This window comes from Amblyomma americanum, chromosome 3 (assembly GCF_052857255.1).
Source record: "Amblyomma americanum isolate KBUSLIRL-KWMA chromosome 3, ASM5285725v1, whole genome shotgun sequence".
Classification (NCBI taxonomy): domain Eukaryota; kingdom Metazoa; phylum Arthropoda; class Arachnida; order Ixodida; family Ixodidae; genus Amblyomma; species Amblyomma americanum.
The window spans coordinates 104,812,066-104,835,954 of NC_135499.1; the positions used below are offsets into that span (position 1 = coordinate 104,812,066).

Below are 23,889 nucleotides of genomic sequence, written 5' to 3' on the forward strand. Positions count from 1 at the left end.
TGGAGGACGGGCGCTGTTGTGTTCGCTCTCTCTGCTCAGAAATTGACAGCGAGCACCACTGACAGCGCGCAAAAAAAAAAAACTGTGGAAGGCATTTAGGGAAGCATGATTTCATTGCGGAACGTGAGGCTTCAAGCGGCGCAGTAAAGTCTGGCTAAGTTTCCGTGCGGGCGTCAAAAGCCGTGCGCAGGCGCAGCGGCAGATATCTTTAAAAAGAAACCGATGATTCTTTCATGCTGATGCACCGAGGCAGAGAAAGCTCACGCTGGCTTTCCAGCCGTACCTGTAAAACTCGCTTTCAATTGTTGGTCGCCACCAATCAATGCTTCAGTCACTTCATCCTTATCAGTTCACCGCCAGGAAGTTCAGGACGTAATAGATGGATGTGAAACTTTCTACTAAAGAGCTGAGTAACCTTACTTGAAAAATTGAGTGATTTTAAAGAACACATCAGTTGAACTTAGTGATCGAGATAAAAGATGCAGAGTAATATCAACCTCTAAAGATCATTGCATAAGCGCTGGTATTATGGGACGCTCAGTCCCATCTATGGCGAGTATCCCAGGAAAATTTCACCACGAGTTTATAGTGACGCAATGTCCTAGATAAGTATAACCAACTAAGGTCTGTTGAGAGTGATGTGACCAAGTTTTCAGCACTTATTTCTCAGCAAAATTAGTTAAATGATTAAGAATGACCAGCTACATTCATAAACTCTAGTTTCGGTAAAGCTTGTCAAATCGAAAGTTGTAGATCACCTTGAAAAAGAACCAGCTGAGTTGTTTTCAACAAGGAGTTTTTTATAAAGCTTTCTTTACCAGCCCTAAAAAAAGGCACGCGAATTTCAAAGTCTGCGAATATACAGCGGACGCGCCCTCGGGAAAAAAAAAATCTGCTTTTCTCATATTCCGCTCCCGCTGCAAACGCAAACCTTTGTTAAAGACAGCATTCCGAAGAGGAGCAGTTCTCGTTTTACTTAGAGAGCGCATCGTGTGCCGCCCATGTAGCGCTGCTGTAATGTCGCCGATTTATAATTTTGCGCGCCTTCGTTTAGGGCCAATAAAATATATGCACGAACGATACCCTGCTGCAGACGTTTCAGGTAGTCGCTTTTCAAGTGGTTTACCACTTTAGAAATCAGACGCTGTCTTCAAATCAACGGTAGAGAAGTTAGCAGGTTATTCTTGATCGTTTAAATAGTTTTGCGGAAAAAGAGTTACTGCAGACGTGTTCACACTGCTCAGAACAGATTTAAGTTCATTATAGTCGCTTAGGACACTCCATCGTTTTAAATACTTCTTTATATTTACTTAGGAGTCGGAGTATATTTACAGTTTCTAAAACTTCAAGTCAATATTAAAGGTGCCTCTTCTCTCTTCTTGTTCATGCATGTGCGCTTGATTGATGTGCATGTCTGCGTGTGTGTGTGTATGTATGTGTGCGTGTGTGCATTTGTAACCGTTTGTGTGTGTGGGAGCGTGCTTAGGTGCATGCGAGCGTGCGCGCGCGCGCGCACGCACAGTTGTGTCCAATCAGAACAAGTCTTCATCCTGCAATACATAAGTATTTCGAAAAAGCTTATCTTTTTCGCAGCCAAGGAAGAAATTTCGCTTCCTGGCATTATTTTGAGTTCTGTTTGGTGATGAACAAATTATTTCGTCAAAGGTTTCACACGATAATGCAAAAACTTCTAATAAGCATTGCGTATGCTAACTTGACTAGCCACAGTCAAGTGTATGTGCAGTCGGATTTAGTAAAGAAGGTTTTTCGTTTCCCTCAGCCCTCCTAAACGATTGCTATGATGTTTCTGCTGACGTCAGTGTATGATAATTTAACATGGTTCAAAAAATCACAGCGCTTCTAGAAAGCGTTTCATTTTCTTTTTTAAGGAAACACTATTCATTAAGCGAAATTAAATTTTGTTTTATATATCTAGGAGACCGTAGCTTTCAGGTCATTTGAGGTCAAAGAGAGGTGATGTATGGTCACTTCAGAAAGAGAATTTTCTTTTTGCGCCCAAAACGTAAAAAGTGAACGGAAAACTGTCTATCCTATTTGGAAGCAGTCAGCCGTAAATGCCGCTGCTTAGTTGATATAACAGTAGGAAAAAAACTATGTCTACAAGCGAGGCCAGCCCAGTCGAAAATGGTGGTTATCTTGTTTTCTCTGCCTGACCGGGTATTTTGTTTTTGCTTCTGTGGCTGCGTGGGAGGCTAAAGAAACAACTTCGCTTAGCAGCGCAGCGAGAAATGGCGACTGATTCTGGCAGCGAAGGAACAAAAGGGAAAAAACTTGGAATCAACTTTCGTGGCACGTTTCTCGTATTTAGGAAACGCGGTTATTAAGCCTCTACGCACATGTCTTTAAAAACTGTTCCCTCGCTTTTCCAACGAATTAAGGAAAAAAAAACAGACACGATTTGTACCCTGGGCGTTATCCAACACATTTCTTAAAGGATTTATTTCGAAGATTTAACATTCCAGGGAGAATTTAAATTTTTTTACTGCTAATTTACTCTGTCACGTTACAGATGTAATATGTTAAAGTATGTTTTTCACCGAAATTAGTAACAAAAATTCTGCTAATTAAAAAGTTCAAGAAAACTTTTACCCCTCATTAACTTTTATTTATGCGGTTGCAAGCGAAACAACTCACTTCGCAAACATGAACATTGAGTTCTCGCAAAAATTTGGACATTTGAGGAGCTTCAACACAACACCGCTGCGTTCTCTGCAAAGTGAATTTTTAACCTTGCTTGAGAACGCACTAGTGGTCAACTCAAGCATTGAAGCCCTAGATTTACTTGTGCGAATGCGGGATAGTTTATCAACAAGGAAGAAGGAACTTGGGCTAAAAACAATATATTTGGTTTCAGTGAGTAGAAGCTCGGTTAGCTCACTTGCCATGGCTACTGTCCGACTAAGGTTGTGCCGTTCATTACATCTGGTTCAAGCTCTGTACAACGCAGCTTTTATCCTATATTGCGAAGTATCCTTAAGCAAGAATTTATTTTATTTCTTTTGTCGCTGCGCATGACAAAGATAAGAACAACTTTTGTATAGGGTTATGCTGGTTTTGTCAAAACAATGCAGAATATCATAGTCAATTAGGCAAATCGCCAGGTGTCATCCTACGCTCAGCATCTGCGTGGAAGGTGAGCATTTGACTAAGGAATCTTCCTCAGCCTTCACGATTTCCCCCGAAAATTCTTTTTCTGACCTTTTTTTATTCTTATTTATCCTTGCACCGAGCGAGAGCCGCAGTTTTACTGTCATGCGACAAGAATAATAAACTGCAAAAATAAGCATGCCATTGAAGTCTTACTCGTAAGCTCATATTAGCACACTTTTCAATAACACACAGTGAAATTCAAACATATTGGATTCAATGATGTCAGGGCACGTTAAAGGAAGTTAAATGGTCGAAGGTATTCCAGCGAAAATTAATTAAGCCGTTTCTCAGAACCCTTGAGCAGCTTCCAAACGCGGTACCTAATATGCCAGAGGTTGACATGCTTTCGTACGCACTGCCCCATATGGGTTCTGATATCGTTGCAACCACCAAGTGAAATGACGGACGTTCCTCGAAAGCAGCGCCAAAAAAAGAGGTCAAAACAAACAAAAAAGTGAACAATTCATACCTGTTCCTCGAATTGAGTTAAGTACAAACCCTTTGCTCTTAATTTTTGTAGTTGTGCCCTAGCTAAGTGTTGCAGCATGCTTCTCGAGTACAACCTAGTAACCATTGTGCATGGTCATGGGCTGGGCACGGGGCATACAAACTTCGAGAAATAAAGCCTCGTTCTGTGGAAATTAACTCATTCCTATATGACAGAACATGGTTGCGGATGTTTCGGCGTCAAAACGCAAAATATGATTGTGTGTACAAGTCTGACGGAAGCTCACTTCCAGTTATAACCTGAGAGAGCATGCAGCTACTCGAGCTACCGATGGCGGATACGCCGGAATACCGTACCTACATTACTACCTCAGTGGTGGCTGAGTGGTTCAGCATCCGCCTCGCATGAGGGAGGTGCGGGGTTCGATTCCCAGTGCCGCCGGGTATCCACCGGTGATACAACGGGTACAAGCTTTCCCCTACCCTGGTTCTCGGCTAGTAAGGGGTGAAACGCTTGGAAAAGGGGTCTTTGACCCCACCCTAAGTAATCGAAAAATACCTTGTGCCATGGCGCTCGTTAGCCATAGACGCCCTTGCGCCATAAAAATCCATAATCATCATCACCATGCCTACACTAGTTTTGCTATTAAAAAAATTTAGCAACCTATGCATAGCGTTACTTGGGTTATCGAATTTGCGTTATTTTTCGCATTGCAAAACAGGCCGGAAAAATTCGGCACTTTCTGAAGATACGGATTGATCTCCAAACGGCCGCAGGCGATGCAGTGACGGTTGGGCCAAGACTCACCGACGACGTGTAGGCGCACCGTGGAGTTCCTGCGGGCGCCGTCCCTGAACACAGCCGTGCACGTGTAGAGGCCGGCGTCTTCGAAGCGCACGCTGTTCACTTTGAGGCTGGCCGGGTGGCCGATGATGGAGAAGTAGGCCCTGCCCACCCAGCCGTGCCCAGCCGAGCGATTCACCTGCGCGAGTAAGGACGCGGCCTTCGCAAAGCCTCTTCGAAACAATGCAAGCCTACTATAACGACGTGCGTAAATGCGCTCGCTTTAACTAACGTTCCGTGCTTTCTGCCGACTGCTTAAAGTAGAGATGGTCGTCAACTACGCATGTCTTCTGCTGTCGGTGCGGAATTCGCGAGCCATTTGGCGCTCGTAAAGAAAGATCAAAAACTACTATAAACAGATTTCCTTGACCCACTATGTAAAGACTGTTCACTATCGCGGTATTCGGTTTCTTACAGCTAAAAATTGCCACAAGTTTAGAAGAAGAATGCTAAGTTCTTCCTTCCAACCTAAATGAAGACTCATGGCACTGAACAGGTTTTTTAAAACATGAAAACGAGAGTGATTTTTCTAGAGTGTTTTGGTAGCTTGTTTGGAGCAATTCTTTTCACTATGCAGTGAAATGTTCGGAAAAGTGAGTTATGCACGTTTTTTCAACGATACCGAAAAGTGGTTGGTGTAAAAGTGCGTATAGAATGCCTACTAAACGGTCGTGGACTCGAAAGGTTCGATGTTATGCATTCAGTCAATCTTCGTATTCAATTGCAAGATTACACATTCCAGCGAACGCATTGACCTCTGTGAACACATGCTACTTTTTTAGTCAATCAGCTTAATGATGTCTATTAAGCTGCCACTCCGCTCGCAGACGAAGATTTGAGGTTGTAATAATCACAGTTATACAAGCCCTTATTGCCTGCATGAGCCCACCTGTAGCAAGTTGTTCCCTCGTGCCCCCGTGGGGGCGCCACCGCCAGCTCCCAGGGGCCCGTTGGCACCGCCGGCTCCGCCGGCCACGGTCTCCCTGCTGAGCGATGGGTCCGGCCCAAAGTCGACCGTGTAGATGGGCTCGCGACTGGCGGCCGCTGCTCGGAACCCGTATCCCAGCGAAGAGCCCGCGCCGGAGCCGTGCGCGTCCCGCTCGGGCGTGTGGTACCAGTGGACGAAGGCCAACGAGTCGTTGGACAGGGCGTCGCGCAGATCGCACGGCAGCTCCGTCTGGTGGCCCTCGCGCACGATGAGCCGCTTTGAGGCGCCTGCAGTGAGAGAGGGAAAAGGAGAAAAAATATGGAAAAGAACAGCGATGAGTAAAGCTGTTGAATGAGATAAATTTGAAAACGCATATCTGCAATTGGTGCAAACTGGAACATCACACAAGCTAATGAACTGCATTTTTATGGCGATTGCTCTTAATGGCAACAACTCCCAGATGCGCGACGTAGGTGTGGGCGTCCGCAGAGCGAGGTTGGTAGGAGGGTGGTCAGAGAGTGGTGAGATGAGGGAGAGAAGGAGAGTGTATGAGGTGGCTAGGGTAGCTGTTACACAGTGGAACGTGTGAAATGTTGCTTTCTTTTACTCACATGATTTTTATTGCACGTGCAGCGCAACCTTAAAGCTCTCGGTGAATTATCGCGTTACGCAGCATAGAGCAGATGTTTCTGACCTTTTTTGTTCCACTGTTGAGATCATTTTGAGTAAGTTTAGAGATACAAATGGCGAAAGACAGTGCAAGTGCCACAAAATATCAACAATTAAAGAAGCATAGCAACGTTAGAGCAGTGATAGGACCCGAAGGTATATATTCAAGCGGATAAATATAACTTCTACGATTATTCAAACGTGCGAGTTAAGGTTTAGAGGATGCTTCATTTTGTCAGTGTTTTTTTCAAGGGCCTAACACTACTCCATACACCATTCTTGTTCTAAGCCTTGTGATTTGGTCTATTTCGTAAAATATTGCCTACTGAGGCGTTTTTATTAACGCTTCGTGCTGGTAACGAAAGTTTAAAACCAAAAAGATGTACAGAAAGGTTCGCAAAAGACTGGTCTTAAAACATTTACTCAAAATTTAAATGCATTTTCTAATACACGTAACAGTATAAAACTTGTAGACTTAAATGTGAAAAAGATAAAATAATGGTATTTTAAAACAAATATGCGGTTATAAATAAGATTTGGACTCTTCAAGGAAAAAACACATTGCCTACCCAGATCTCCTGCTGTTCCGCATTATGCCACTCTGCAGCATTGCTAGATGGGATCTAGTTGTATTACTGTCTCCCACGAAGCCAACAGGTCAAAACGCTGATAATTCCCACTGCAGTTTTTCTTACCCAAATACTACAGTCGTATTCGCTTCGAGCTCTGCAGAAATACCCGAACCAAATGTTTAATCATCGCCGAAAACGGGCATAGTACAGTACAATAAAAGAACCCACACTAACAGTGCTTGGCATCATTGGTATTTGTCACTCGCACGTATCTCGGTGTCCGTTTGGTCCTGTTCTAAATGTTAAAACCCCTTCATTTGCTGTTCATACAAATTGCGTCAATAGGACGAACAACATATCCAGTGAGTCCACGGTAGTGGTAGTGATTTAAATTGGTCATCATATGGCAAATTTAAAAGCTATTTGTTATCACATTTTATGAGTCAACACACGGGTCCTTCTTAAAGGTCTAGAATAAAATAAATTAAACCGCAAGGCATTACGGTTTTTTAGGCCTAATCTGAGTGAGCTGCAAATGCTGGTGCACTAATATCATTTCTCAAGGCAAATGTAAGGTCAGATCTCAATACCCACAAAAGCATGATAGCAACGAGTGTAAAGCTCTACATGCACTTTCACACCATCTGGGCAACTACTACTCCTGCGTACAAGACAGACAAAAAAAACGAGTGCGAATTCCAGTGAGGTGCATATTTTATGAATAACCACTGGGAGCGCCATGTTAAAGGAGGAAGTCTGGAGGACAAGGAGAAAAAAAAGGCTCTTCCGCTGAGCTTATCTTTACGTGCAAATAAAAAGCGGTGCTCCATCACTGCTTTCTGGTATTACCTTGAAGGTGCATTACATTTGTTTTTCTTAACACATGATCAGTAATTATCTTAGCATGAGCAAGGCAAGATGCATGTACAAACAAGGCATTGCAAAAAGTGTCATGAAGGCTTCGCAATACTAGACAGCATTTGTTTCGGCAGAAATAAAGAGAGGTGCCCTAAACCGCCTAATTAACCGGAAGCGACAATGAGTATCTCAGAATAAGATGCTAAACACGCTTTGTTTTTACTGTGGGCCGTTATTTGCGAAGGTTCATTTGGAAACATTCCGAAATTCTTGCAAAGTCTTCCAACGGGCAATTCACGCATAAATTCACGTCTGAACTCGCAACATGATGAAGCCGGTTACGCCTTATGGGTCACTTTGTTTCGTAGCGATAGCTACATTACGGTAGCATTCCGAGCCTTCTGCGTGGCGGCGCCGCCACGCTGTCACGTGGTCGGTCATGTGCTGCGGAGCAGCTGCCGGCAACGCGGCGTCGTGCTGGTCACGTGGTTCGTCACGTGGTTCGTCACGTGGTTGGTCACGTGACAAGATGAAGAAGGAATGCCCAGAAAAACGGAGCGGCGAAAGAATGACTTTGCAATTCAACTCAGCGAGTTCCACTGGGCCAGCTGTAGCTATCGCGTCACTCCAGGTTTAATCAAAGCTAAACCACCACCAATTCTTTTAATGCAAGAATATGTTTCTTGCGCAGCGAAGGTTCTTAATTGCCGAAACATTAAAGAAACATAGAGCAGTGTCAATCGCTGAAGTCTAATAAATTAAAACTGCATTCGTTATCAACTTTATCACTGCTCTAGCTCTTACAGCGGAAAATTAATTTTCCAGAAAAATGAAATATGAGTCACAGAATCAAGTCGTCTCTCAGACTCGCCGTACGCACCTAGCAATGTTAAGACCCTAAATTTCAGTAATCAATTTATGGCGCGGAGAAAGTGTAATCGCATACGGTATCGCACACAACTTCCGGCAAAAATGCAGCACCCTAAATCGCGTTTATTAATACTGCTTGTGCTAGAAAAATACCTTCACCCTTCGTTTCATTTTTGCGACCGTTATCCCACGCTTACATGAAAATAACGATTAGGAGGAGCTGACGTCGAGAAAACTCGCTTATTTTCTCAGAAGCGTGCTTTGGTGTCAGCGTGTTTGGCGATAGCTGCGATAACAATATAAAAAGACGAAAGATCGAGCTCCGCTAGCTTCTCTTCTTTTTTGCTTTAATTTCGCACTTTGCTCGATTATGGCACGCACGCTTGTCTGTATTAATTATGCACCGATACAAGACCCCGTTCTCAATCTTTTTTCTAATGATGATAAACAAAAGTTCGTAATTAATTACATGGCCAAGAGCCATCATATAACCTTGCTGCTCATCATTAATAACCGCTTTGTTGACGTCTTTATACTGTTCCGCAAGGAATAATTGCTGCCGCGCTTAATGCCAAAAGAACATGAGACGCCAGCGCAAGGCAGTTTGCGTCGCATAACGATACAAAACCACCGCCACGCTTGGAGAGTTGTCTCCTTTTCATTTAGTCTTTTTCGATTTTCTGTTAAGCTGTTTAGCATTTGCGATGTAAGTGCTGAAGTTGGGCCAATGTAGAAGGTTATCGCAGCCATTAGGCATGCACTTTCGCGCAGCAAATTGCTCTTTTTATTCTCCCGCAGACTGCCTCGTGGCGAATAAGTGGTGTTAATGAATAGGAAAAGTGCCCATTTAAAGGCAGCAATAACGCTGCAGGAACTGGCCGAATCCGAGATTCTCCAGAGCCGGGCAACCACTGGCAGCAGAGCTTTCGCAACACAATTTTCTCCCAGTTATAGACGCAATTTCGTTATTGACAGTTTTTTTTGTTCTATTGTGAGTACTTTTGAATTCAGTTTCATTTGTTTTCTTAAAGCTAGCGAGTAGAGTGTTTATTAGCATTATGGCTCATCAATTATTTTTCTTCTGCCTAGTCCCAGCGAAATGAGGGCTGGGACCAGCCTTCGGTAATATTTTGGCATGACTGCAAATTCTGATGCTAAGCGAAGCAATACAGTAAACAACCCTGCCGACTATTGGAGACTTCTAAACTGTAAGCGACCTTGTGACAAAGCAATTTTTTTGCTATGGCAACAACTTAGCTACCTGCTTTGTTCTTTGGAATTTGTAATTATAGCCGGGTGCAATTACCAGCAAAACTATTTTGATTGCGTCGCCAAAATAGAATACTTTTTATAACTGAAGGCGTCGCCAATTTTGTGGAATCAGTAGGGCTGCAAAAAGAAATTCAGCAAAAAAACTATATTTCCTCAATCGCAAAAACCGTAAGATACTTTCCACTTTGCCTTTCATAGCACCCCAGCGCACCTACATTTTATGCGACACGCACAGATCATGTGAGAATTTAGCTGTCACATGGCTTCCGTGACATTTAAACTTTTGCTTCTGACTATACCTAAGACACACACAGGTTCAGTTCCGGGTGTGAAAACATGAGGGTGAGCTCATTGGTGTCATTTCTCTCGCGATCTCTTTGATCTCTTTTCTGAGATGTACGAGTAACATAAGACCTTTGCCAGAATCTAACGAGCATCATCACTTCGCATAATGAAACTCTTTAGAAATGGCGATTGCACTCTCAGTACAAAATGTATTGTTAAATACTTCAACAAACACACCGCTTACTTCTATCTGCAATTTTCTTTGTGACTTGAGCGTTTCTTGCAAACAAAAAGCCTCAAAGAACTACTGTGTAGTTTGAGCGAGTGAAATACTGAAGCTGCACCAAAAAAGCGACACGTGCGTGTGAGGGTGTAGGTGAGAACGAGAGGCGGCAATCCTGCAACATTTCTTAATGCAAGTTAGGTGTGCACTAGGGTAGCACTGACTTCACTCTACTGCAATAAGCAGGCGAGTTGCTACACAGCGAGACTTTTTTTACGCGCGAACCAGAGCTGGTGCATTTCGCGTAAAACGAGAGCGAGAAATAAAAAGCAAGGAAACTTACAAGACGGACTACGCCAAGCGAGAAAATCAAGTCAGCAAAGATCGCATTTCTCTGCAGTCGTGCCAGTGCCGTTTCCAGCAGTTCCCGCCCGCGTACTGAACTAAGGTGTTTCGCTTGCCTCGTGTAGCCTCCAAGAAGCTTCGCAATCTCGCTCGGCAAGAGAGTCTCTTACGTGGGCGCCTCTGCTAACCGTGTTACTTCGCTATGAGCGCGCCATTTCGGCGTCGCCAACGCTCCTATAAAACAGCCTCAGCGAACGTAGAGCGCGAACACGGTTAGAGCTGCGCCTGCAGCGAGACGGGCGTGGCGCACCTTAGCGGAGCCGCAGCAAGTAGCACCTTGTTAAAACCACCCCCAATTGCGAGAAAAATATGACGAATAGAAAAGTAACGCGGCAAGTAGGTCATTTAAGAAAATTGTTGCTTGGCGAGCCAGACGAGAGAACACATAGCCAATGAAAAGGAGAGGAACAAGGGATAAAAACGAGATTATTGCGTACCGCAAGAAACGCTGTAAGAAAAAATCGTTCTCCTTCGGCCAGAGCAAAGTAAGATTGGAGTGCAGTATACAGCGCTGGCAGTGCAATACGATTAACTCTTCCAAGTATGCTGGCTAGCAGCACAGCAGGTTGGTTAGTAAGGCTAACCAGCATTTAAACATTATCTTTTATCATGCTGCACAAGGACTTCGTACCATAGCTACCCGGGCGAACGCTCAGCCCTTGAAAAAAAAAGCAAATGGTGGCCGCAGCATGGCTGGCTCAGTGGCGTGTAAAAAAAAATATACTATCAGGCCCCACAGTAGCTATGCATGTGTCCACCAAAAAAGGTACACGTCAGGCACGCGTGCAATGCTCGTTACGAATTTGACGCTGGAAAATGTATTCTTTCCATCTGTTGCAAGAAAGCTCAAATGTGAATTGCAGTTTGCAATTGAAAGCGACTGGAAATACACGGAGCATGGAGGAAGCTTGAAAAAATCACTTTCAGTACTTAAGGTTCTGTAACATCATTTTTCTTTCATTCGACTGAAAACTGTCCGCAAGCCCTCTTGCTCATTTATTTTTTGAACTTGAATTTTCTTGCTAAAGCAAACGTCTGTGCTTGAAAACGTTAAAACGATAAGAAATTTAATAAATCTCGCGCAACAGCACCACGCTACTTTTATAGCAGGAGCCGCAGCCTAGACGTGAGGCTGTTCAAGCCAATACCACCGCGGCGACATTTATTTGTAGAAGAAGAGAGGCCCGGGCGATTGAGCGGTGACAAACTGCGGCCTAACTGCTGGGCCACCGAGAGCATTCTGAGACGCGCCACAAGTAGTGGCTCGTTGTTGCACTCAATGCGCGTGACAGGGGTGCAGCCCCTGTCGCTGCACACTACTATGACATCGCATTTACCTCCCTTATGCCCGTACTATAGTGTATAAGATGCAAATGCATGCACTCAGAAATCCAGAGAATCACAAATGCAGTTGTGCACAAAACTACACTGCATCGCAGCGCTTGCTTCGGAGTTCCTCTGTCTTTGAGGATTGCTCGTGGTGAATTCAATGGCAACTTTATTTGCATATAGGGCAGAAGCAAATGCTGGTACCGAGGTGGCATAGAAGGCGCTAATATATCATATGTCACTAATCACAAACTATCTTAAGCGGCGATAGGCGATGGGCATTCATCGCCTGGAAACATGGCAGCGCTATAGGCTAAGTTCAGCAGCTTCAAATTTTCACAAACTAGCGAGAGAAGAAAACTGACACTATTCACGTTATGTCGCTTGATGCACTAAACTCAGAGCTTTACGTGAGCGCCAGCCAAGCGGTAATTATGGGTCCAGCATTCGCAAGCTAAGCCAGGAAGAAAAATTTTACGCCAGAATCACGCTCATGTCGAATAAAAGTTTGCCGCTTCTGCGAGCCTCCACTAGAGAATGCGTTCTCAGCGCCCCATGCTGTGTTCACATGATTCGTCCGCCACAGTTTTTCGTGGTATTAAAGCGGAGTAGTGAGCAGCCTGCCACTTTCCACTTGAAGTTCTTTAAGGAATCATATGCACCCTCGGCGCTTCTCCTATTGCAGTCAGAATGAAGTTTTCTAATAACTGCTCTTTCGAGCACTAAATGATTATTCTTACTTAATTTGCTCCTTCCTACATTGAGAGAATGCAGTTGTGTGCACTTAACTTGATTGATGCAACCTTTTACACCATTGAAATTATTAAGAAAGGCAGTTCCTTCAAGCGGCTTGAGACTAACTCACTGGATAACGTACGTGCACATTATGTCAGCAACTCCCATGCCTACACCGAAAAAATTGGTGGCGCCAAAACACTAACGACGACATTCGTCATTCATATCTTCCGTGCTCATTAATGTATATAACTCATCGAAACTAGTCACTAGCAGGCACTTTTCCCTCACCAATAGCGACCTCCGAATAGGCCTTTTTGTGACAATTAACTTGCATTTCAAGTGATTAAAGCTGTTTAGTCGAAGACAAACGTATTGATTGTGGCTCCTCGAATCGACTTACCTGTCTATATTTTCCTGAAAACCAGAATACTCCCACGACACAATGGTTAAGCTATCGCCAGCTTTCAATTTCACCAGGAGCTTTGGAGTCGAAACGACCTGTCAGATTTTTTTTTTACTTTTTGGCCGTGTTTATTGAGCTAGTGCGGAGAGAACGCGCATCGTCGTAAGAGCAATAATAGAATACGCCGAGAACAGTAATTCAGTAGGCCTGTCCATTACTATCCGTAGGAACCAAGCAGGCGTGCTACTGAGACTGAGACTTGTTATTGTATTCTCTCTGTGTTGCGCACTCATTTCCGATTCTGCAGTCCGTCTCAACTGTTATTAGCGCCGCCAACCAAATGCAACATAAATGTTTTCTTTGTCTACATGTGGTACTATACAAAAGTTGCTGTTCACTATTCGTCGTTCCAAGACAGGAGGCCTTAGTCGGAGCCAGTTTTTTCCGGTTGTTTTAGCTCTTATAGGGGCCGGCTATAAGCTTACTAGGCGATGTGGACCGAGTGTACTTCGTGCGTAACAGCTGTGTGGACCCGAAGACCTCAAACTAACCCACTGTTCTCACGCATATAAGCAACGCCACATTAGTCTTCACAGGCACCGTTGCCTTTTCCTTGCTCAACTTTCCGGCCTCGCTTCCTTTCCTTAATATTGAGCAGATGGTTGGAGCCCGACTTACCAGGACACCTCTGCATTTTTTTTTCGTTTATACTCGTGCCCACTTTTGGTCAATGTGTTTTCACTCTCCTGTGACAACTGCTGAGAGCGTATTGTTACCCAATCATGGTGTATATTGCGACGTATCACCAGCTTCAAACGAACCGCGAAAAGCGCAACTCAAACCTGAATACAGTCGCAACAAATATTACATGCTCAAGTGCACAAACCGGCGGGTTCATGATCGTTTCAAAAGAGCGGTCTGGAAGTAAAAAAGTAAAGGAAACTGAGCTAGCACTGAGTCTTCCTCCAAGTGAGGTCTCATTATGTCGACATTTCACTTGAGACTGACAATAAAGCTCATAATCCAAGCCAGTGCTATATTTTCTGAAACCGATTGCTTCCGCATTACTCTCCTGGCTTTCTCTGTGTTTCGATCTCTCATTATATATTTTTACAGTCACTCCCCCGCTCCTTACGCTGGGAATAAGTAAAAAAACTAAAAAGTCGCTGCACAGAGGCTCACTATAAAACCGTATGTTGCACACGTATGCAACGGGGCTATTTCAGGGCCTCCCGGCTTTCTCCTCGACATGCATAGAAGTGAAGCCCGATCAAGAGGTACTGATAGGAACGAGCGGGTTGCTTTCTATGCCTCGTCCTGGATGCTTTTCTGTCTACACATTTATTTTTCGTTTGCGCTGCCTCGGGCTCTCATTCAGACGCCATCAGGAGGTGGCCGTTAGACGGATGTTAACGTTCCTCGAACGCCCGGCAAAATGACAGCGGTGAACGGGGGAAAACAAAAGGAAAACACACACTATGCCTGTGGTGTAGCGAGGAGGGTGGCCGCGGAGGACGACGGCTGCGGAATGGGGACAGCGTAGGGAAAAAAAGGGAAGGCTGGGAGGGCCGGAGGAAGCGGGGTGCTGTGGAAATGCTTCGACTGCAAGCTTGCGCCGAATAATCGTTTCCCTACACAAATGTGCAGCTGACGCTGCGCGCGTGAGCACGTGCCCTACATCCCAAGTTTTCTCCTGGCGACCTTTCTTTCTTCTTTCAGTCCGTTTTCCTTGTTCCTTTCTTTCCTGCTTTCTTTTTCGTACCCCTTAACTTCGGTCGGTTGCGTCATGTTGATTCGCTGCAGAGTTCTTTTCGTTTTCCGCATGGGAACTTCTTTTGCCTGGGCGAGAGCTGCAATGCCTTCGGGCTATAGCATGCGGACAGAGGAACGAACGGGTTGCAAAGATAAAAAAGCAAAGAAAAGGGAAACAAGCTTTAAGAAAAGAATTCGCTGCGAACAGCCGTTCGGCGGACTTAACGAAGCAAACAGAAGATTTTTGTTGTTTAAACGTACCCGTTATGCTCATGCTGCAGCGTTTGGCATGCCTACGCATGCACGAATTACTTGCAACTACTCCTATTCAATCTAGCCGTAATGCCCGCAGGCAGGCATGCAAGGGCGGATGCCAAGTAGCTTGCAGCGAAGAAACGATGATGCTCTTTTTTTCAATGCGTAAGAATAACTTGGTTCATGCGTCCCGAGCACGACAAGTGTGTACAGAGAGTGTTAACAGAAATTGCGGTCACTTACTCAGCTTATCTGAGTCACGTGATAATTCAGTTACGCGGTAGTAACTCGAGTAAGCTCGGGTAGGTCCGGAGGATCTCAGCGCGAGCTGCAGCCAATAGGAGGAAGCTCGGGTAAGCTCGGGTACTAACTCGGATAAGCTCGGTTAAGTTCAGAGGAGCATCGCGAGAGCTAAGCGAGAACTTGCTCGGGAAGAGCAACATGAGTCGCACAATACTAATGATGGTTGTGATAGAAACAGCCACCTGCCAGTGCCGTGGTGCATCGCTTAACCGCTGCGCCACTGCGCTGGTAGTGGTGTGAGGACTCGCCGGCTTCTATGAATGTTAAGTAGAAAATGACCACTTAAACAGATATGGGCATTAACCCATGGAAATTTGAATAGTGTGTGGTTTGCTGACCAGCGCGAACTAAGGTATACAGACGCACCAACAGAAACAGCAGTAGTGCACAGTGCTTTCGCATTCATAGCCCGTAACAAGACTTTAGTGCCCCCGGTAGTTTTTTCTTTTTTTCATGGGGCGGGGGCTGAGACAGGCTACTTCATCCTCATGCTAACAACAGAGAGCTCTTGTCAAAAGGATAGGACAGCGAAATAATTAAATGTGGTACGTTCTCATATACACTGCAATGTGTTTAATGCAGTAACAAGTTTGAAACTGTGCAGTTTTGTCATGTGCAGTTCATGTGCAGTAATGTGCAGTTCGCGACTGAAATAAGTGCATAGTCGATTGGTTGGTTTAAAGATTGGTTGGTTTTGGGGGGAAAGGAAATGGCGCAGTATCTGTCTCATATATCGTTGGACACCTGAACCGCGCCGTAAGGGAAGGGTAAAGGAGGGAGTGAAAGAAGAAAGGAAGAGAGAGGTGCCGTAGTGGAGGGCTCCGGAATAATTTCGACCACCTGGGGATCTTTAACGTGCACTGACATCGCACAGCACACGGGCGCCTTAGCGTTTTTCCTCCATAAAAACGCAGCCGCCGCGGTCGGGTTCGAACCCGGGAACTCCGGATCAGTAGTCGAGCGCCCTAACCACTGAGCCACCGCGGCGGGGACCGTCGATAAAACAAAATCCTTAGCTTAATAAACTGAATGCATGGCACGGGGTTAAGATAACAAGAGTGCCAAGGGTACTGCAGTTATTCGGCCATAGGGGAAGAGGATTAGCGAGTGGGAGGATGACGTAAATTGTGACGCAGGTGATGTATGTCTCTTCTATGCACTCGAGAAAACGAAATAAAAACAGGGAGATCGATCATAAAAGTTCGAGCCTTCCTCAGCTAAGAAGCCAGTCAAAGCCAGCATAAATATTAGATCTCTTTGCGGTAATAAGGTTTTACCGCACTCGAGAAAATTAGCTCATGACGTCATCGACAATTCATCTAGTTTTATAACTTCTAATACATTAAGACCATCCGCACACGAGAAACATAGTCGTGCCTTTTACATGTCAACATAAAATATAAAACAAGACTTCGTCGATCGCTTGCTGCTCCCAATGCATTCACCCTTCTTGTGGGCGTTGCTGTAAGCTTGTTAGCGTTTACTTCCGGCACATCGAATGGGGTTAAATTTAGGGAGCGTTCCCGCCATGCCACAAACACTAACGCTAATCAGTTCTGCAAGCAAAGAGATTATTATCATTTCCAAACAGCAAGTGCATATGTATAGCACTTTGGTCACCGCTGTAATCGCGTTGCGCCAGTCCTTCGTAGTAACATTGGTTAATAATTCATATGTCATGGTTGCACACGCGTAATCTGGGCCGGTTAGGTTCGGTGCATTCTTCCTAATTAAAAGTTGCAACTACATGCCACTTTTGTTTTCATTATGCCGTTTACTTTGTCTTTAATATAGGTCATGCTCTTCAAAGCTGACTAGAATGTCCGCATTCTCGGTCAAAAATTTTGAGAATTGCAAAATTGCAAAAAACTGTTAAGGAAATATTGAAGGTAATAGTCCATTCTCCCGACATGTAGCAAAATCACTTTTTTATAGTGCTTCCATCGAGCGCATCGAACAGTTAAGGTTGCCTGCCATACAAAACCAATGGGGAACGGTCTTCACGATAACAACAACGCTAATAGAAAACAATTCAAGTCTGCGGTCGGGTGGTCTGGGGATATATTGATTGTTATCGTGAAATCTTACATTATATAAATAAATTGCGTTCATAAAAAGTATTCTGCTCAAATACTTTTGTGCGGAATCTTCGGGTGTGCCAGAAATTTGCTTTTGGCAGGCCTACGTCACGGCTTCTGCAGGGCTTCAACAAAGAGCTCCAAACCTCTAGAGTGGGAGGACCGCTTCCCTCCACGCTCCATCACAAGGCTCCACAGCACATGTGGTCGCCTCGTAAATCTTATGAAGAAAAAATTAAACCGCGCAGTGCGACGCATCAAGCGTACTAGGTAAAAATTTACTTAAGTCAGTTGGTTAGAAACTGCTCCTTAGAGCTCTGTGACGTGGCGGAAACCACAAAGCAACACTTTCTCTTCGTCTGTTTCCCGTATCTTCATAAACTTCATTCACATTAGCAGCCACCATCTTGGCGATCACTATTTACAGATTCATGTCAAAAGCACGCACGTAAACGGTCAAAGGCAAAAGCAAGTCGCTCTCTGTGTCAGTTAGAAAACTTTACTTAAATTTAAGATATACATCGTTGATCAAGCACTTGCGTTAACAAGCAAACGCCTGCACGCTGGCGAGTGCGCTCTATATTACAATTAAACCATCCCTCGATAATGCTCTTTTAACAGTTCTTTCTATACCTTCGTACTTTCAGTACTACTAGGAAAATTAACATTAATTTTCCCCCAGTTGTTTTTGTGTTTTAGATCTCAGGGAGAACCCCTAATGCCTTGCTCACTTATTTATACAATGACTTAACTAAACAGAGTTCTGAAATACAAATACTTCAAATTCACGCAGGATATGTCATAGCCTAAACGCATATGAATTCTAACGCGCTAATTCACAGGCTCCGATATTTGGCCGCACTCCGCGTGTATCTAAACTACATCCCAGGTTAAATACAAAACCTGGATTCGCCCAATACTAGAATCCAGCTGTGCCTTTGAAATATTCACAGTCTTATGCAGGTAAACAAAATCGAATCACTTATAAATGCTGTCCGCTTTACATTAATCGATGTGACAGTGAATTTCCGCCTTCTTTCCGCTAACTCCATTTTCCTCACGTCCTCGTACTGAATGTTTAATGTTCTTGAGCACGTTAAATAAGCTCCTTGATTTTAGTCGCTCGGCAACTATTCAAAATTTGCTGAGCCATCATCATTAAGAATCTATCACAAACTAAACATTCCACCTTTTCACTCTCGTAAGGACTGAATCCAAGGCTATTTTTTCCCGCACACCACAGAAATTTTGAGCGGCCCTACGTTCTCTACCCGTGCTCTGCCTACGAAAGATTTTTTAACGGCGTCAATTTGTAGCTGACCTGTTCTTATTTACCGTTTACTTATGCTTTCAGCGCTTGTCATATGCTGATAATTTTTAAGATTTATTTCTGCATTTTATGTCCACACACGCCCTGTCCTCATAGACGGCTACAGTACATGAGAGATGCATTTGGGACTGTTAATGAATCCTTAGGCTTCCAAAAAGTGGCATCTCGCTTTCTACGCACTTAAAGGTAACCAAAATACATTTTTCTTTGATTTTGTTGCCCTCTAGATGCGCTTATTTGCATTCTACCATCACCATTAGATGTATTTTGGAAGCCCGCACCAATACAGCACATTACGCAACCTTTATCCTTGAATGAGAGTTGGTTAATTCAGCTTGGACTGCCCTCATAATCTTGTTAACGAAGCTCTAATTCAATGCTGCTGCCTTGAACAGAGTGTAGATATGCCGTGTTTATATAAGAAATTCACAAAGCATCTCCTATAAAGCTCTGCCTAAAGAATAAACCTGAGGCAAGGTTAGTGGGTATTATATGCGGGAAAGTGCGTACTTTCGCTACTTCCACTGAAAGCATAAAGCTATAGGGGTTGATAGCGCTAGTTTTGTTTTCTTTTCATCGTCCTTGTCGTGTTAATCGCACTGTGTACACACACACACGCACACACACACGCGCACGCACGCACGCACGCACACGCAAACACACACACACACACACACACACACACACACACACACACACACACACACACACACACACACACACACACACACACACACACACACACACACACACACACACACACACACACACACACACACACACACACACACACACACACACACACACACACACACACACACACACACACACACACACACACACACACACACACACACACACACGCGCGCGCGCGCGCGCGCGCGCGAGCACAGACGTTCCGCATAGCAGGGGTCGCCTGATAACAAAATGAGACACGTAAACTTCCTGAGCCTTGCCTTTCCAGGCAAGCTGAGTTCCTTGTCGACAGGTGCTGCTATAGCGACAAATGCACTGTGTACCCACATATGCAGGCACCCTGTACCGTGCTCACCCTCGCATGTGCTCTAAAATTTTTAGGCCCACAAATTTACTTTCCCCAAAATGAAGCGTAAAGAGACGGTAAATTGAGAACTGTTTTGTTTTATCAAATCGTACTCTGCATTATACAAGTTCAGCTCAAGACCGTCGGTGTATCGAAAGCAGTACGCACATTAGGGCTTACCGGCACGGACAGGCAAAACATATAATACGGTATAATAGTGAGCACCAGGAGACAGCTGCACAGCAAACGCGTTGATTCAAAAGCTCAGTCATTCTCAGCAGTGATCATAAGATTGACGGTTTGACTTCTCGGCAGGCTCGCTTTAACATAGAGCACCTCAGTGGTAGCATAGTGTTTAGAGCATCTGCCTCGTATGCAGGAGGTGCATAATCGATCCCCAATCCCCCCAGAACCACATCACGTACCCACCGGTTTTTCAGTGGTTACAAACACTCCCTTGGCCTGAAGAAAAAAGCTGACATGAGTCTGTGTAGGCTAAAAAATGTTGTGCTGACGGAGGTGTAAGGAAATCGATTTTGCCCTCAATGCTTGTCGATGCTGTTGTTTTTCTAGTAAATGAAGTTCTGCATATTACTGCCATTGTAAGTAATTGCAGCTGTCTTTCCTTCTTTGCCGAATGGGATCAAAATGCGGACGCAAATGTCAAAATTCGGAGGTCGCACATCTTTCACAAAGTTCTAGCGTTCCCCTTACACAACTATTTTCTTTTCTGTTTATATCCATACCATTACAATTCATTCGCGTCGGCACGAAGAAAGGAAAACAGATAGCGGTAGCTATTGTGCGCAGTGTATTAATTTTGCTTTAATGCTAACCTGCTCTGAGTCTTTGATGCACAACGCGTTCACTTTTTATGTTACCAGAACAAGCAAAAAGAAATCTTTTGAAAACACATCAGTCAATTACAGCCGAAATCAGGGTCTTCTTACAAGAAAGCTGTACAGTCTGGCATCTAAAGATTTGCTTTTAGTGCTGACCAGAATAAATGGGGAAAAAAATCAAGGCGCTCTGAAGAACAACACGGAGGCACGGCGAAGGTAGGCTAAAGGGAGGTGAAGAACAAGTAAAGGTCAGGCACGCGATGGGCCACAGGCAGGCAACCAAGATGGCTCGGCGTGAAAGGTCGCGTGTTTTAGCGCTCTGTAGTGTTTGCGAGAGAAGTCCAGTCCTTAGCCGCGAACGTGCAGCCCGGAAGTAGCCGATGAATCACTTCAGCATCGAGAGCAGGTCTTCCCAGATAGACGCCAGAGACGGTCTTCTGGGAAGCTCTTGCGCCCTGCTTCCAGCAACGGTGCGGGTAATGTATCGGCTTCCGCAGGAAGGCGAGTACGTGGGCCGTGACAATCGTGCGTGACTGAGCACGTGGGTGCGAGAGAGTGGCTTTGTACGTGGAATAATATATCTGCATTAGTTGCGCGGCCAGCGAGAACAGCTATGGATTCCAGCGATATTGGCTCGGTGATGTTGTTGGCCGGTTTTTTCCTGCAAGCCTCTTTGCTTGAACGACACTCGTTATGGTAAAAACAATGCAGCCCGGCATCTCAAAGTAGCTTCTAACAAAGCTAACTTGTTCTCCCGACCACTCGACAGCTTACAGCGCCCAGAAATAGAAACAGAAAAGCGTATATTATTAAACCCTCAGCTCTACAAAGAAGCTCTTATTGCCTCTCCCTCTTCGGTTGCTTTAGGGAACGAGTTGCTGGCATGTTCGTTCTCGGCGCACGTGTCGGCTGAGTGCCAGCATATCAAGACCCGCGGCGCCGCTACATGTGCTTTGATTAAAGCAGCGAACGTTCTACCCTATTTCTCTCCGAAAAGAAGCAGACTTGCGCAGCCAAGGCCCTGGGTTACGAGAATACCACGAAAACAAACTGGACGCAAGAAGCAGCAAACGTGCTGTATCTCCCACACCGGAAGGGTGTGAAATTATCGCTCTTGTCCGCACAAGTCTACTTGGAACCCTCCTCTAGGGGTGAGTACGCCTTTATCCTTCGCTCCATCAGTCTGATTATCTCGAAGCCATTGCCTTCCTTACGCTCACTCTGAGGCAAGTGCATGGTCAGTGCGGAGCTAAGCCAGCCGAGATAACTAATTCATGCGCGAATACGAGAACTTTCCCTGTCCGAGCAGGTGTCTGTCTGGAGCAACTCCCGCGAGGATTTAATTTGTCTGGTTCTCCAGTTGCGCAGCGTGGTCTTTCGCTGCACTCTTTGTTTCGTAATCGTCCCAGCCCTGAGGAAGAACTTCGCCCCGGAGCGGCAGCCTTAGGTGCTCACCGCTGCACCCTTTCATTTTCTGCGCTGCTCTCGGCTTTCTTCTCTTGGCACCTCTTGACCAGACGAGGAGCTCGGTTCGTACGCTTCCCTTTCACCTAACCGCGTTTCTTTGTTACTGCGCCTTCAAGAGTTTATCGCTCGGGTTAGATTAGAATATGTTCTGACCCTTCGTTTTCTATTCTTCACGTCCCAACTTTTACCGCTCCCTTCGTGGGTTTTATTAACGAAGTTAAATCTCAAGAGCATGCTGCTGATTCTTTTTCCTTTTCCCCTTCACCTTAGAGGTCATTCCTGTTTGATTATTCTGTTCGAGGCACAATGACTTTTTTATAAAAACCGCAAAAACATTACTAGGATTGACGCTGACCTGTACATTCATGGTGTCCGTTTCTTGTCACCATCTCTCACCTTGGTCACCAGCATGTTTTTCCCAGTCTTTTGTCAGCTTACACTTCCATTCTCTTTTTTTATTTTAGTTGTGAAAACAGCCCATCCTGTACATTTCTGGGTCCTTGGTAAAGATGTGCCGTTCACAAGAAGGAGGGCATGGCTGAAAAAGAATGTTTCTTCTCCTAGTATTTGTATATAGAGCAATGCTTCCCAGGCCAGCATCCAGCTCGCATGTGAAAGTTGCTCAGTTCGAACCCAATGCCGCTGGGTGCTAAGCGGTTTTTCAGTAGGCCTTCCGCTGACCAGTTGTGCTTCTCTGGGGTGAAGTACTTTGAAAAATCGGTGTTGTGCCTCATCTTAAGCAGAGCAAACTTGTCGGCCTGATGCTCTTTTGTCAAGCTATATTGCGATCCTGAAAACAAATCATCATTAAATGCATTGGCATCGCGTTTTGCACTGTCATATTCGGTTAAACAAATTGATTAGCTCCAGAAAATGAGTCACTCTGATGACCATCGTACAGCAGGTAGAACTTTCCTCTTGGCAGAAGCCTAGGCTTGAACTATGTTTCGATTCAACGTACAGGCCATTCATCTGACGTCTTATACAGCCCAGAGCGCACCTTGGCGGCTACCTCCTCGAAACGACCCGCCTGCACTGATACGATGTTAAGGTAACTGCCCTTGCCGGTAATTGTTTTTCTGAGGGTACAGGGGCAATTCCCTACAAGTTTTCTTAAAGAACCATTAACATGTTATCATAGCCTTAGTGTCTAGCCTACACACATATGTTCCTCGGAACATATGTAAGCAGTAGGTTAAACCAAAAGGTGGGAGAAGCGTACAGCATATATGTTCGTACTGTATTGTTTCATCACGACCAAAATCAGTCCTCAAGTTACTGGCGCCCTATCGCAGGTCGCAGTATACCACAACGAGAATTTGCTCACAAAGGTTACTTATTGGCGAGAAAGCCTGAAATATAGAATCTTTGTACAGCCTACACGAAGAAGAGGCTAAAGAAAGCCTTCAGTCGACGGACCAATGTTTCGACGAAAGATTGGTCACCAGACTGACGCTTTCAAAATAACAAGTTACCTAGTTGTAACGTTTTTAAGCAGACTGAGACTTTCGAAATCACAAATCTTGCTGTGTAAACATTTTTCAGCTAAGTAATTTGAAAGCACTAGTCTTCTTGACGAAACATTGGCGACAATACTGAGTTAAATTCGTTATATCACCAGAAAAGGACATGTCCTCCTGTCGAATTGTTAATCAGCAAGTTTTGACTTTGAAAAGCACAAGTCCCCATGCCTAAACGTTTTTCAGCACACTGAGACTTTCAAGAGGACAAATACCATCATATCACAACGTAAGTCACCAGCTTAAGGCTTTCAAGAGTTTCGGAAAGTTAGCCACCGGCCAGAGG

The 23,889-nt window shown here is 44.8% G+C and overlaps 1 protein-coding gene across 2 annotated transcripts in view; it reads right to left on the reverse strand.

Moving 5' to 3' along the window:
* Positions 1–23,889, reverse strand: part of LOC144124787 (nephrin-like) — a 359,910-nt gene that overhangs the window by 56,618 nt on the left and 279,403 nt on the right. For both annotated transcript variants that reach the window (XM_077657663.1, XM_077657664.1), the window contains exons 2-3: positions 5,352–5,677; positions 4,427–4,601 (exon numbers count right to left, since the gene is read on the reverse strand). In XM_077657663.1, the coding sequence (XP_077513789.1) occupies positions 4,427–4,601; positions 5,352–5,677 (501 nt within the window). The remainder of the gene's footprint in view (positions 1–4,426; positions 4,602–5,351; positions 5,678–23,889) is intronic.